Below are 11,946 nucleotides of genomic sequence, written 5' to 3' on the forward strand. Positions count from 1 at the left end.
AAATGCATCAATTTTGTACACTTTTAATACATTTGAGCAATATGAAAATTCAGTCAGCCAATCACAGTTTTCAAGTATAAACAATTTAGGAAGCCTTGTACTATGAATTTATGAGAAATTCACCGTACTTTTCATTATGCTTGGCATTGGTAAGGGTATGTGCAACCTCAAAGCGTCATGGTATTTTACCATGTATGCTATGCGCGAGCTTCATAGGATTATGGCACAAGAGATATACCGATAAAGCTAATACGGTGCTTTGGTATAATCAATTTCTCATACTTTACTTCATCTGCTTCTCCTTAGATAATGACACAAATTAGAGACATCCAATGTAATGCCCTGTTTAAACGATCAGTACATAATATCACATTTATCTTTTGTACTATAAATAAACCAACCTATGATTCCGTCAAACACCTCACTGTAACTTACATCTTTGTTCCATATAAATCATTTTCGCCTGATTGTAACTGCTCAGTTCATCAGCCACAAAAGACATCATCCATTGCAGAGGAACCACATACAAGGCATCATCAGTGCCCTCTGGGAAATTTAGATGTATGTATACACAATGCAATTTGAAATTGTTGGGACTCTTCATCGTGTATAAAGATTTTTGGGCAAACGCGACTTTAGTTTTTAAAAAAGTGCATGCACTACACCTGCCATCGTCATCAATAACCAGTCATGCTACTCCTTTCTCCATCATTGCCCATATGACTTGTACTCATTTCACTATTTTTGGGCAAATTCATGAGACTTTAATTTTATTGTATTACATTCGATCTTCTCTTCATTTTTCGTTGGATATCTAACAGAAAAAAACAAACAAAACGAAATGTATATAATTTATCACTGTGGAAAAAACCCCATAGGTTCGGAAAAGGAGGAGGGAGGGTATCAAATTAAAAGAGTAAACAAAAAGCGAAACAAAAAATAAATCAGGAAGGGAGTTGTTTAGAAACATGTGATTCAAAACGAAGGTTTACTTTGTGTCACCAAACCGTAGAAAAAGTGGAGAAAGCTTGTGAAAATTTTCATTTATTTCTCTTTCTTGCAATATAATGAATCCAAACACATCCTTTTTAACTATCCATGATGCATGGAACCAGCAAGATATGCTGCAGGAACCAGTTCCATTTGAAGGTAGACTAAGCATTATAAAATATCATCTGTTCTCATGATTTGTTTAGAATTCGAGTTTAGTTTTGGCATGGATTCTGCCTTTTGCGTGCCTTTCAACTTTGATTATAATATTGAGTCAAATACTATGAGAAGTGACACTGGCCATTACAACAACAGAAGCAGTAGTGATAGTAGTAGTAGTAGTAGCAACAGTAGTAGTAGTGATAGCAGTGATAATCATACCAATCATGATATCCAATTGGATCCTATATTCTTACAAAGAGATCCACCCAACTTCAATTATGCAAACAACACGAGTGTGCTTGATGAAAACGATCGCAAGGCGTTTTCAAATTTTTTGGACTCCTTTTTCAGTGAGCAAGACTGTCTACAAGAAGAAAGTCATTCCCTGTTTCAGTCATTGGACAAGCAAAAGAATCAAACAAATGATAACGATAGATTTTTGCACAATGCATTATCTTTAAATCAAGACAGCTCTAGAAAGAGATCAAGCCCGTCTAAGTCGCCGGTTCCTGCGAAACGAAGCAGATCGCATAAAGAACTCTTAACAGAAGAAGAGAAAAGAGCGAACCATATCGCATCTGAACAAAAGCGAAGAAGTACCATTCGAAACGGGTTCAAAGAGCTCAGCGAGCTTGTGCCCACTCTCAAGAACATTAATAACTCAAAAAGCACTGTCTTGTTTAAAGCAGTTGAATACATAAAGTACTTGGAAAAGAGGAATAATTCACTAAGAGACAAAATTGGATCACTTGAAATACGTGTTAAAGTAGAAGGACGTATGACGACATATCCTTTATGCCCTCCTCCACCACAAACATCATCATCAACAACAACAACATCACTACCGACAACAACAACAACAACAATGTCGTCAGCACCATCGTTGATATCTCAGAAACCACAAAAACGGCCTTCTCTGTTACCTCCTCTTTCTACTCTTCCTCCAGTCATCAAATCCGAAAATGATTTCTCAGAATTACCTATGAGTGCAAGAAATGCCTTACTCGCTCACAAGTCACAACAAAAGCAACTCTTGCTCTTACAGGAACAGTTACAAATGCATCAAAAACAAAGACAACCTGTCTTACCACCTATACTTCAGGATTTTTCCTTGAAAAAGGAAGAAAATGAAACGAATAAAGCAATCAGTACATAACGTGGTATTTAATCTATAGCAGAGTATTTCTTTATGAGTAATGCTGTTCTCTCTTTCCATTTTTGGTTGTCTTGATGTGGTATTGATCTATTCCATTGGTAATATGTCGTTGTCTTTATCAAACAACTTCCTTCCAATCCTTCTTCTTCATCTTGATTTATCCTTTCTTCTCTGCTATGAGTCTTTACGATCAAAGCAAATAGAACCACCAAGAGAGTGACACCGAGTAAGATGGTTGAAGTGTTTACTAAATAGATTAAATATTTACAATACATCCTTTTTAGTTTATTACTCACTTGATTCAAACATTTTAAATAACTTATTAAATGATGATCCCCTTGCTTTACCCTTTTTTTTCTTTATATTTTGGTTGATTTATAAATGAAAGTACATAACACCAAAGAATGATAGAAAGAAAAAGAAAAAGTAGATAGAAAAGCCACTTTAAAGTAGGTCTATTCTCTCTCTCTTTTGGTATTTAATTATTTGTTTGTAGTCCCCCAATCCGAATAGCATCGGAAGATAATCTTGAATAAGGAAATGGTCACCAAATTCATTATTTTTTTTTCTAGTTAAACTCACTAATATATAAGAAGCCTTACAACCCTTTCCCCCCCCCCCCCTTTATATATATATATATAAAGTCACGTATTTTTCTACAATAAGGTTTATTCAAGGAAGTCGTCCCTCTTCTCTTTTTTAAAATTTTATCACAAATAAACAGCTGCATTCCTCTATTTCTTTTCTTCACTTCCCTCTTCAATCTTCTTCGGTGTATCATCTCGTCCAGGGCCTATACAATGTAAATATCACACGACAACATAAAGAGTGTCAACTTACCAACTTGTTCCCAAGGTGAAAGTGCACCTTCAAAGTTTCTGAATGCTTGAGCCAATTCAACTGGTTCAGTAACAACACGTTTCTTTTCTTCGTCATATCTAACTTCCACATATCCAGTAAGAGGGAAATCTTTTCTCAAGGGATGACCTTCAAAACCATAGTCAGTCAAGATACGACGAAGATCTGGATGACCGGTAAAGAAGACACCAAACATATCATATGTTTCACGCTCTTGCCAGTTGGCACCACTGAAAAGTGGAACAACAGAAGGAACAGGAGATATTTCACTTGCATACGTCTTTACACGGATACGACCGTTATATCTCATACTCAACATGTTGTAAACAACTTCAAATCGATTTTCACGGCTGGGAAAGTCAACAGCTGTAATATCCATCACTGATTTAAACTGAGCATTGGTGTGGTCACGTAAGAATTGCATAACTTGAAGCAAGGCAGTAGGTGCAACATAAAGACAAAGTTCATCTTTGGATACACTGAATTGTTGAATGAATTTGGGCATCACAGACATGAGATATTGTCCGTATTCGTGAAGTTGATCATTGCCGCTCTTGAAGTTGGGATCAGCAGATACCTTTTTATAATTGTTTTCCTCAGCTATATATTTTGTATATGTTTATTATCAAAGTATGTGTATATAATATCTTTTTGTTTACCTTGCAATCGGGAAACAGTTGAAGTAAAGGTACGGATAGGTGCTGAACGAACAGTGGTTGCTACATGTATATATTAGTATTATGACTCCATTATGCTTCATACCCATTTACCAGCAGCCAATGAGCGAGAAAGACGCATCATGTTGGCACTAATTAATCGAGATGCCATTTTTGTATATATAGAAAGAGTGGGGGGTTATTGCAAACAAGTATAAAAAATTGCCCCGGATTTCATTCAACGCTCGTTAACCCCTAGAGTGTGACGTATAAAAATTGATGACGTTAATTGATAATAAGCTCCGTTTGAATGTACAGGATGAAAGCTTACTGAGTTGCATTTTTGTGATGAGAAAAAAGTCATAATAGTAGCTAGCTTCTGGCAAGGGCTTTTCATAACTTGCTCTGTAAGAAGAATGACTTGTTCAAAAAGGTTAAAATAAAGGATATAAATTGGTAATATGTAATGCACTTTTTTTTTTCGCTGGTATTTTTTCTTAAACAATGAAATGTTTCATGATAAAAAGCCTGTATTCATGAAAAGACGATATGTCAGTCCTAAACTGGATTATTACCATTGGCTGTAATTTAAAATATACCTTTTTATGCAAACAATGAGGATTACTCTCTTTTTTTTTTTCTACATTAAATATGGAAACAGCAGTAAGAAAGGCAACAAGACTTGAATATCGACCACCAAAACAAAAGCACTTGATCAGTTAAAGAAACCATGTTTGTGTAAAAAATGTTATTACTCATCTTCTTTTATTATCTCAGCCTTGAGAAACATCACTCTGGAGAGTCCATCAAGTATTGAAAAGATGTTAAAATTACTTGAAAAAAGACTTGGAGAAGGCTATTGGATCGTATGTTGTATCATTTTACAGCTACTATTAAAACTAAAATTTATTACAGATCACGTTCAAGGTGCTCATCATTTTGCATTATCTGATTCGTGAAGGAAACACACAAAAAGTAGCAGAGGCAATTTGTATGCGTCGACCTCAAACCTTTGACATTAGTAAAATAAAGAATAAGAAGTTAGGTAATGACTTTTTTTTTTCTTTGATGATTGATGCATGATTAAAAGCAAAGATCTTAGTTCCAGGAACAATTCAAAATATTTACTTGTACAAAACATATTTGGACAGAAGAGTCACTGCTGTTGGTGAATCTCAAATAGATTACACAAAGAGCGGAACCTTCCGACGACTCGCCTTGTCCGAAGGATTGTTTGAAGAAACGATCAAGCTACAGCAGCTACTTGCTTGTGCGTTGAGTTGTAAGGTAAAGATCCATAATAGAGAAAACAAGATAATATATTCATGCAAAAATGTAGTTTTGCTTAAACGAAGGAGACCCTGCTATTTCTTTATTTGCCTATCGCTTGGTCATTGAGGATATTTTCAATCTATTCCAAGCTGTGAATGAATCCATAATAAACATACTCGGTAAGTCTTTATTTTTATAATCACTCTCCCTAATACATATACATATATCATTTATGAAAAAGAACATTACTTTGAAATGACCAAATCGGATGCTTTAATGTCCATTGAGCTATACAAGACATTTTCTACAGAGACTCAGTCAGTCACCGAGTTTTTCAATGCGGCAAGACCATATGAAGGTGCACTAGAAATGAAGCTTCCACCTTTAAATCATGTAAGATATATATTACTTAATTATTAGGGTTAATTTTTGTAATGACGCGTTTAAATAGGCACCTACTACGCTTATTGACACATTAAAAGATTATATTGAAGAACTAGATAAACCATCTCCAGAAATAACGCATCAAGACACAACAGGCGTAAATCCAAAACCATTTCCTCCTCGCCTTAACCTTCCAACAGATAATAATCCTTTTGCGGCACTTGACTTGCCTCCAACAAACAATGAACTGCCACTGCCGTATATGCCAATAGCTAGTCCTACCTATTTTCCTCAGCCTTCCTCACCAGGAGTATCCCTACAGCGTAGGATAACGAACCCTTTTTCTCCAGTGTATATGCAGCCTACCGGTCAATCACAGCAATTACCCTATGACACCAATCCGTTTCGAGCCATGTGCTTTCAAGATCCTCGACAGGATCCTTTTTCATCTACGCCCAGATAACCAAGTTTGTATAACGTATTAATAAATAGAATCCAAGAATCTTTGAAGTGACGTAAAGGAAAAATGATGTTTATTAAGGCCTTCTTTTAAGCATCAAGTTATTATATATGTAGTGTTATGCAGCTTTGAAACCTAAACAGATCATTGTGGCGTGCAGCATGTCCAGCAAGGCATATCATCTGTTCCTTTGTTTATACGTTCTCTTGTAGTAGGACACAGAGCTTCTTCAGGAGTACGTACGCAGACAGCCGAGCAGAGGCGACCTTCCGATCCATTTATAGCAAGCATGCATACAGTCAAAATTGAGAGATAGAGAACCTTCATTTCAAATATTATATAAAGATGACAAGAAAAGAAATAGGATCTATTTATATACGTTGAGAAATAATGAAATACGATTATATTATGAGCAGCAACAAAGCTATTCACGCTTTTGCATTTCATGATTGGCGAGTGTTTTGAGATAGATATATCCTCTCCCTCCTTTCAAAACGTTGTATCCAATACTATTTGATTTTAAATAAAGACACATGGAGCATCAACCTCTACTGTAAGTCTGTATATACATTTGGCATCAAACATTCTAACAAGCATTTATTTTATTTTATATATCATCGGTAAGCCGGAATAAATAATTCTCTATCCAAACGAATCATTGTGGTACAAACAAATAATAAGGCATTTTTCTATTTACCAACCAATGCAATGACGCATGTATTTTTATAGTAAAGAACAAGGACTACTGTTACGGGTATTTGCATCAGATAAAGCCATGATGCGTGAATGATAGTGTAAAGAAGATACACGGTATAATGTAAACTGATTTCTTCTGTTGAATAAGATTAAGATATGATGAATAGGTTTAGAAGCCTCGTTTATTTGACAAGCGAGTGAGCAGAATGAGGCGCTCTACAGAAAATATTAAGCATACGTCGACACATTAGTATATGTACCTCATCCAACAACTGCTTCTCACAGTAAAGACAGAGGTTCATATTCATGATATATCAGAATCAAACAAAAATAAGAAAAGAGAGGTGCAAAAAAGGGATTACGCTGCTTTTAAATAGCACAGACCTAATTTATACCTTTAACAAAATAAAACCAGCGCATAAACAAATAAATCATAAACATCTTGCTACTACATTTTTCTTTATATCTTCTTTTTAATAACAATACAGAAAGTTTATCTACGGTATATAGTAAAGAACAGGCTAGTACAAGATGCCATATAAGATCAAGACAGATGTAACAGAGGCAACTCCAAATGCAACTGCAATAGGTCCAATCGATTCGCTTAATCTTTTTCCTGCATTATAAAAACAAGTAGGACAGTAATCACCTACATTCATGTTAGATACATGTCTATTACAACATTCAAGCGGAAACTTACTGCCAGAAGGAGGAACATAAGACTCTGCTGAATAGAACGCAATGGTTAGGCCACTAGCTGGAGAAAGCCAACCAGGCTGAGCCATTGCTGTGGGACCTCTTTGATCATAAAGTTGTATTTGATACATTCCCATCATAAGTGGTGAGGCAGGTGGTACATCTTTGAGATGCCAGACAGCGCTTGTTTCTGCGCCTTGCATGGCAGTAATGGTATAAGTAACACTGTTTGGAGCAACAGCTGCCAAAGTCAAGTTAGAAGGGCGAACCAATAGGTTGGTAAAGGACCAAACAAAGGTGACATTTTCGTTCTTGTCGATGCGATAGAGTGGTGAAACAGATTTACTGGGCTTAGGTGTAAGGAAAGTGGCGCTTCCGGGATAGACAGTGTTGCCATAGCTAGCTGAAGTAGGCAAATTAGCCCATGTGTTTGATGAATTTGAGCTGACTGTGTTGTTGCCATTGACGACAGATGTTTGATTATTAGCACCAGGTGAAATAGGAACTGTCGAGTTGCCTGAGGGGGCAACAGTTGAGTTTCCTGGAACTGCCGGCGTTACTGATGCTGCTGGTGCCTGTGTTGTGCTAGCTGGGAGAGTACCGTTATTGTTGTTGTTACCACCTGCTGGTGCTGCTGGTGTCTGGGCAGCTATATTTCATATATTAAATATCCATACTATTATAATTATATTTATTACCTTGAGGAACTATATAATATGAGTAAGTTTATCTTGTATGCAAATGACTTTATTTACCTCTTTTTATTAAATCTGCCTTAATAAAAGTGCCTAAAAATGCCAAGAATATAAACTGTAATAACAGTAAACGCATATCTAAAAGAAATACGAAAAAAGAAAAAAGAAAAAAAAAATTTGCCCTGTGTTCTCGTAATAAAAAAAGAGAGAATTCTAAATTTAGCTCTACTCTTTTCGGAAACTATTAACCAAAAAAAAAAAAAAAACATTAATTGATTACTGTCCTCTATTCATCCTGATTTCACTTTATTTGTTTTCTCTTTTTTTTGTCTTTTCTTTGCCTCCCCCTTGTTTCTTTTATTTACTGTCTTTATTTTCTTTGTTCATTGAATAAAAGGGTTAATCCCGGGCAACTTCTAAAAGGATATTTGATCTCCGTCACCACACAAGGCAAAGGTCCGACATCAGCTTTCCCCAGATGTCAATTTCCAGATTTTCGCTGCATCTCGAACTATTCTTGGTTGTTCTAGTCTTTAGGAATACTTTTTTTTTATTATTGAACTTGCCATTTCACGTACTAGTATTCACTCTAAGGCATGATTTACAAAATATGAACATCCTTTCTTAAGGTTCTTTTATGCGTAAAATATTAAATGCTCAAGGTAACCTTCTGCAACTCTTTCTGATCAAGCCTTTAAAATAGATTTAGTCAGCTTTCTTATGAATTCATTCAGGAACGTTCTCGTCAAGAAGTAACAAGCACATCCACACTTGCTTCATACCTGCCAAACTATTACTAATGAGAATACTTACCGCAGTAGAAATCGTTTACAAAAGTTCAATTCTTGGACTTCCTGACAATGCTTTCCAGAAATTAATTTTGGGAAATACACAACAGTTGATGAAGTGGGCAACTAAATGTACGGGATTCAGAAAGCCTTAAAGTACATATCAGATGCACAGAATATGTCAAAGATGGGGGAGACATGATTAATGAATCCACTATAATTGTGTTAGGTTTGAGGAGTTTCTATAAGGCAGTAGCCTGATAAAAACTTCCAATGAAACAGAGATTTGAATAGATAAGTGGACATTATATCTTCTAGATAAGTTTGTAAAGGAGCATTCTCAAATAGAATAGATCAGGAACTTTTATAACAAAGGTTAAGATATGTTTATTGTGTGAATATAAAAAGAGAAACGTGTAGTTTGATTATTGATCCAATGAATGATTTTGGCTATTTATATTGTCTTTGAGAGGGCTTCAGGACTACTTTTTATATTGACTTTTTCAAAAGTATGAAAACTTCAATTTATACGTTTAAAGATATTTTGTTGAGCAAAAGAGAGGTAAATTTGAATGTCGTCGCTGCTGAGAAAGACTGGTGGTGCTATGGCCAACAGCACTCGGAAGAGGAAATCCTATTGTGCTGAACCAAAAGGATACCACGAGTGTCGCTTGATGTAATCGCTCGTGCTGAATCTTGTTCAACACACGGCTTATAAGATTCCAAAGTGGGTTGATGAAGGGAGCTAAGCCCTCTTTAGTATGTTCCTTAAACTTTCGAAGATGAGCTTTAAGTTTAGGAGTGTAATCATTGTGGGCTAGAAGAGCCACAGTATTTCTAGTGGAATAATGTGTGTCCAGGATTCGACGATTTCTTCAGAGCGGATATTGAATGGGTCACATGAGAATGCATTTTTAATTGTCATCCACATAATCTCTTTCCTCCTCCTCCCCCCTTTTTCTTTAGGACGTTTAGATAAAATGGTTGACGAAGAAAGTAATAAACTCATATAATAAGTTCATTGATTGACCTTTATTTAGGTAGAGTTCAAGAATATCTTGAATTTGCCATTCAGCTGGCTCAAGATGCTGGTGCTGTAATCAAATCTGCCATTGATTCCAGAATGACAGGAACTGGTGTTAGTCATGTTCATGTCAAAAAGGACAACCCCTCTGACCTCGTGACAGAGACTGATAAAGCAGTAGAAGAATTTATTAAAGAAAGATTAAAGAAAACATACCCTCACCACAAGTAAGAAGACGCCATATATAGTTCATCTTTAACCCTTCTAGATTTATCGGTGAAGAAACGTTTGCGAGTGGTGAAAAGACTGAATTTACAGATCATCCAACTTGGATTGTAGATCCCATAGGTAACGCATAATATCTTGCCTCTTATCTTTTCATTTTTAATCAATAGATTAATATTAGATGGTACCACAAACTTTGTTCATGGCTACCCTTTTGTCGCTGTCTGTATCGGATTGACAATCAATAAGATTCCAACTGTGGGAGTTGTATTCAACCCAATATTAAACGAACTTTATTCAGCAGCCAAAGGATACGGTGCCTATTTAAATAGAACCCAAAGATTACCCTTGTTCCAGCCTACACCTCCTTTGACGGATCTCTCACATTGTCTGATCGCTACGGAGGCAGGTTCTGATCGATCAAAAGCTGTCATTGATGCTAAGATAAACGCTATCCATGAAATGATCCGAAAGAAATCAGATAGTTCAAAGGCTGCTGAAGCTCACAGTGTTCGCACCACTGGCTCGGCTGCCTTGAACCTTTGTTTTGTTGCCAAGGGTGCCATAGATGTTTACTGGGAAGTGGGCTGCTGGGAGTGGGATGTAACTGCAGCGATGGTCGTCGTAACTGAGTCTGGTGGTATTGTCCTTGAGGGCCACAGTGATACATCAGATACCAAACCTGTAAATATATTCTGTCGTAAATATCTTGCTATCCGTGCTGCTCCTGATAGTGAATCTCAGATTCATATTGCAAATCAAATGAAAAGACTCATTCCGGATATTGAGGCTCCTAGACCACCTGTGCCAGGTGGATATGAATAGATCTTCTTTTTTATAAACAGTTAATATGCTTTGTATTGGTACTTTGAATAAAAACAAAAAGAGCTTTATGCAATTGATGAATGGTAGTCTTAATGATGACCTCTACAACATAAAATAAATAATGTCTTGCAAGTGAGAGAAAACTGCTAATGATTAGATGACGCTTCATTAGGTTTGCCTAAATGTTCAGAAGAATAAGAGACAGCCTCCATTTCATCATCAGAACGAACCTCTACAGTAACCGAAACAAGAGAGGGCGGTTGAGAGGTAGGACTGGGAGAATTCTGGCCAGCCTCTTGAACAGATTGGCCACATGACTCAACACTGACATACTTGGAGTTTAAGTGCGAGGGATTTCGAGCAAGTGGAGTAGCTTCTTCAGAAACCTCTGAGCGCTGGATGGCCCCCTTAAACTTGGGAATACTTGTCAAACCATCATTTTCACCGCTTGATGTTTCTGGCTCTGTGATCTCAGATTCACTTGAGACAGGCTGCGTTGAAGAGGAAGAGCATGCTACAGAACGACCATTACGATGCCGTTTAGCAGCGGATGCTCGTTTAGGGTAATCCGCCCAAACATGGCCACACTTGAGACAGAGAAAAACGTTTACCGCTAGAGGAATTAGAGCAATTGGAAGCGATATGACTAAATTCATGACAATACTTACAATAAGTAGGCATATCATTTCAATAAGCAAAATAAACAGTTTGTCTGAACAAGACGTGTCTGGATCAACCCAGGTAATCACATGAGAGAGCTCCAAAAAGGGTGCCTCATCTTGAGCAAACGACTGCTTTGATACATTGAGGACTGCATATCCGGAACTCAAAAAAGCGCCTGTGACGTTGTACCTGACAATAACAATGTCTCGAACAAAGCCAGCGAGAAATTCTTTTGGCCGAAGCCAAGGGAAACGTTGGATATTTATATATGAGAGGACTGTGGGAATATACAACAGAAAAAAAGAGGAGAGGTGATTACGTCTGCTTGTTGCGACTTTGAATATATTTGTTGAATATCACCAGTAATTTTTCATTAGTTTTAAAACTTGTGAAGTA

General features: G+C 36.6%; 6 protein-coding genes across 6 annotated transcripts; 3 read left to right on the forward strand and 3 right to left on the reverse strand.

Moving 5' to 3' along the window:
* Positions 1 to 1,684: 1,684 nt before the first annotated feature.
* On the forward strand, positions 1,685 to 1,894 carry RHIMIDRAFT_189752 (HLH-domain-containing protein; the record flags this gene model as incomplete). The annotated part of the gene is made up of 1 exon (XM_023605910.1): positions 1,685 to 1,894. A coding segment is annotated over one exon (210 nt), but the record flags the coding sequence as incomplete, so codon positions are not given.
* Positions 1,895 to 3,042: 1,148 nt separating this feature from the next.
* RHIMIDRAFT_242617 (F420H2 dehydrogenase) lies at positions 3,043 to 3,994 on the reverse strand (the record flags this gene model as incomplete). Its single annotated transcript, XM_023609818.1, has 4 exons — positions 3,043 to 3,101; positions 3,149 to 3,766; positions 3,826 to 3,885; positions 3,937 to 3,994. 4 exons carry the CDS (start codon positions 3,992 to 3,994, stop codon positions 3,043 to 3,045), a joined length of 795 nt encoding a protein of 264 aa, XP_023461222.1.
* Positions 3,995 to 4,473: 479 nt separating this feature from the next.
* Positions 4,474 to 5,941, forward strand: RHIMIDRAFT_242618 (GAT-like domain-containing protein; the record flags this gene model as incomplete). The annotated part of the gene is made up of 7 exons (XM_023609819.1): positions 4,474 to 4,540; positions 4,600 to 4,688; positions 4,738 to 4,867; positions 4,925 to 5,109; positions 5,162 to 5,273; positions 5,336 to 5,487; positions 5,546 to 5,941. 7 exons carry the CDS (start codon positions 4,474 to 4,476, stop codon positions 5,939 to 5,941), a joined length of 1,131 nt encoding a protein of 376 aa, XP_023461223.1.
* A 1,214-nt stretch (positions 5,942 to 7,155) lies between these two features.
* Positions 7,156 to 8,161, reverse strand: RHIMIDRAFT_249244 (uncharacterized protein; the record flags this gene model as incomplete). Its single annotated transcript, XM_023610597.1, has 4 exons — positions 7,156 to 7,283; positions 7,335 to 7,979; positions 8,029 to 8,037; positions 8,086 to 8,161. The coding sequence occupies 4 exons, from the start codon at positions 8,159 to 8,161 to the stop codon at positions 7,156 to 7,158; spliced, it is 858 nt and encodes a 285-aa protein (XP_023461224.1).
* Positions 8,162 to 9,752: 1,591 nt separating this feature from the next.
* Positions 9,753 to 11,117, forward strand: RHIMIDRAFT_274617 (myo-inositol-1-monophosphatase). Its single transcript, XM_023612477.1, has 4 exons — positions 9,753 to 9,809; positions 9,854 to 10,064; positions 10,106 to 10,185; positions 10,244 to 11,117. Exons 1-4 carry the CDS (start codon positions 9,794 to 9,796, stop codon positions 10,885 to 10,887), a joined length of 951 nt encoding a protein of 316 aa, XP_023461225.1. The 5' UTR covers positions 9,753 to 9,793; the 3' UTR covers positions 10,888 to 11,117.
* Positions 10,970 to 11,568, reverse strand: RHIMIDRAFT_303558 (uncharacterized protein; the record flags this gene model as incomplete). The annotated part of the gene is made up of 2 exons (XM_023614421.1): positions 10,970 to 11,500; positions 11,556 to 11,568. The coding sequence occupies 2 exons, from the start codon at positions 11,566 to 11,568 to the stop codon at positions 11,034 to 11,036; spliced, it is 480 nt and encodes a 159-aa protein (XP_023461226.1). The 3' UTR covers positions 10,970 to 11,033.
* Between the last annotated feature and the right edge of the window lie 378 nt (positions 11,569 to 11,946).

The sequence above is a fragment of the Rhizopus microsporus genome (genome assembly GCF_002708625.1).
Source record: "Rhizopus microsporus ATCC 52813 unplaced genomic scaffold scaffold_34, whole genome shotgun sequence".
Lineage (NCBI taxonomy): Eukaryota > Fungi > Mucoromycota > Mucoromycetes > Mucorales > Rhizopodaceae > Rhizopus > Rhizopus microsporus.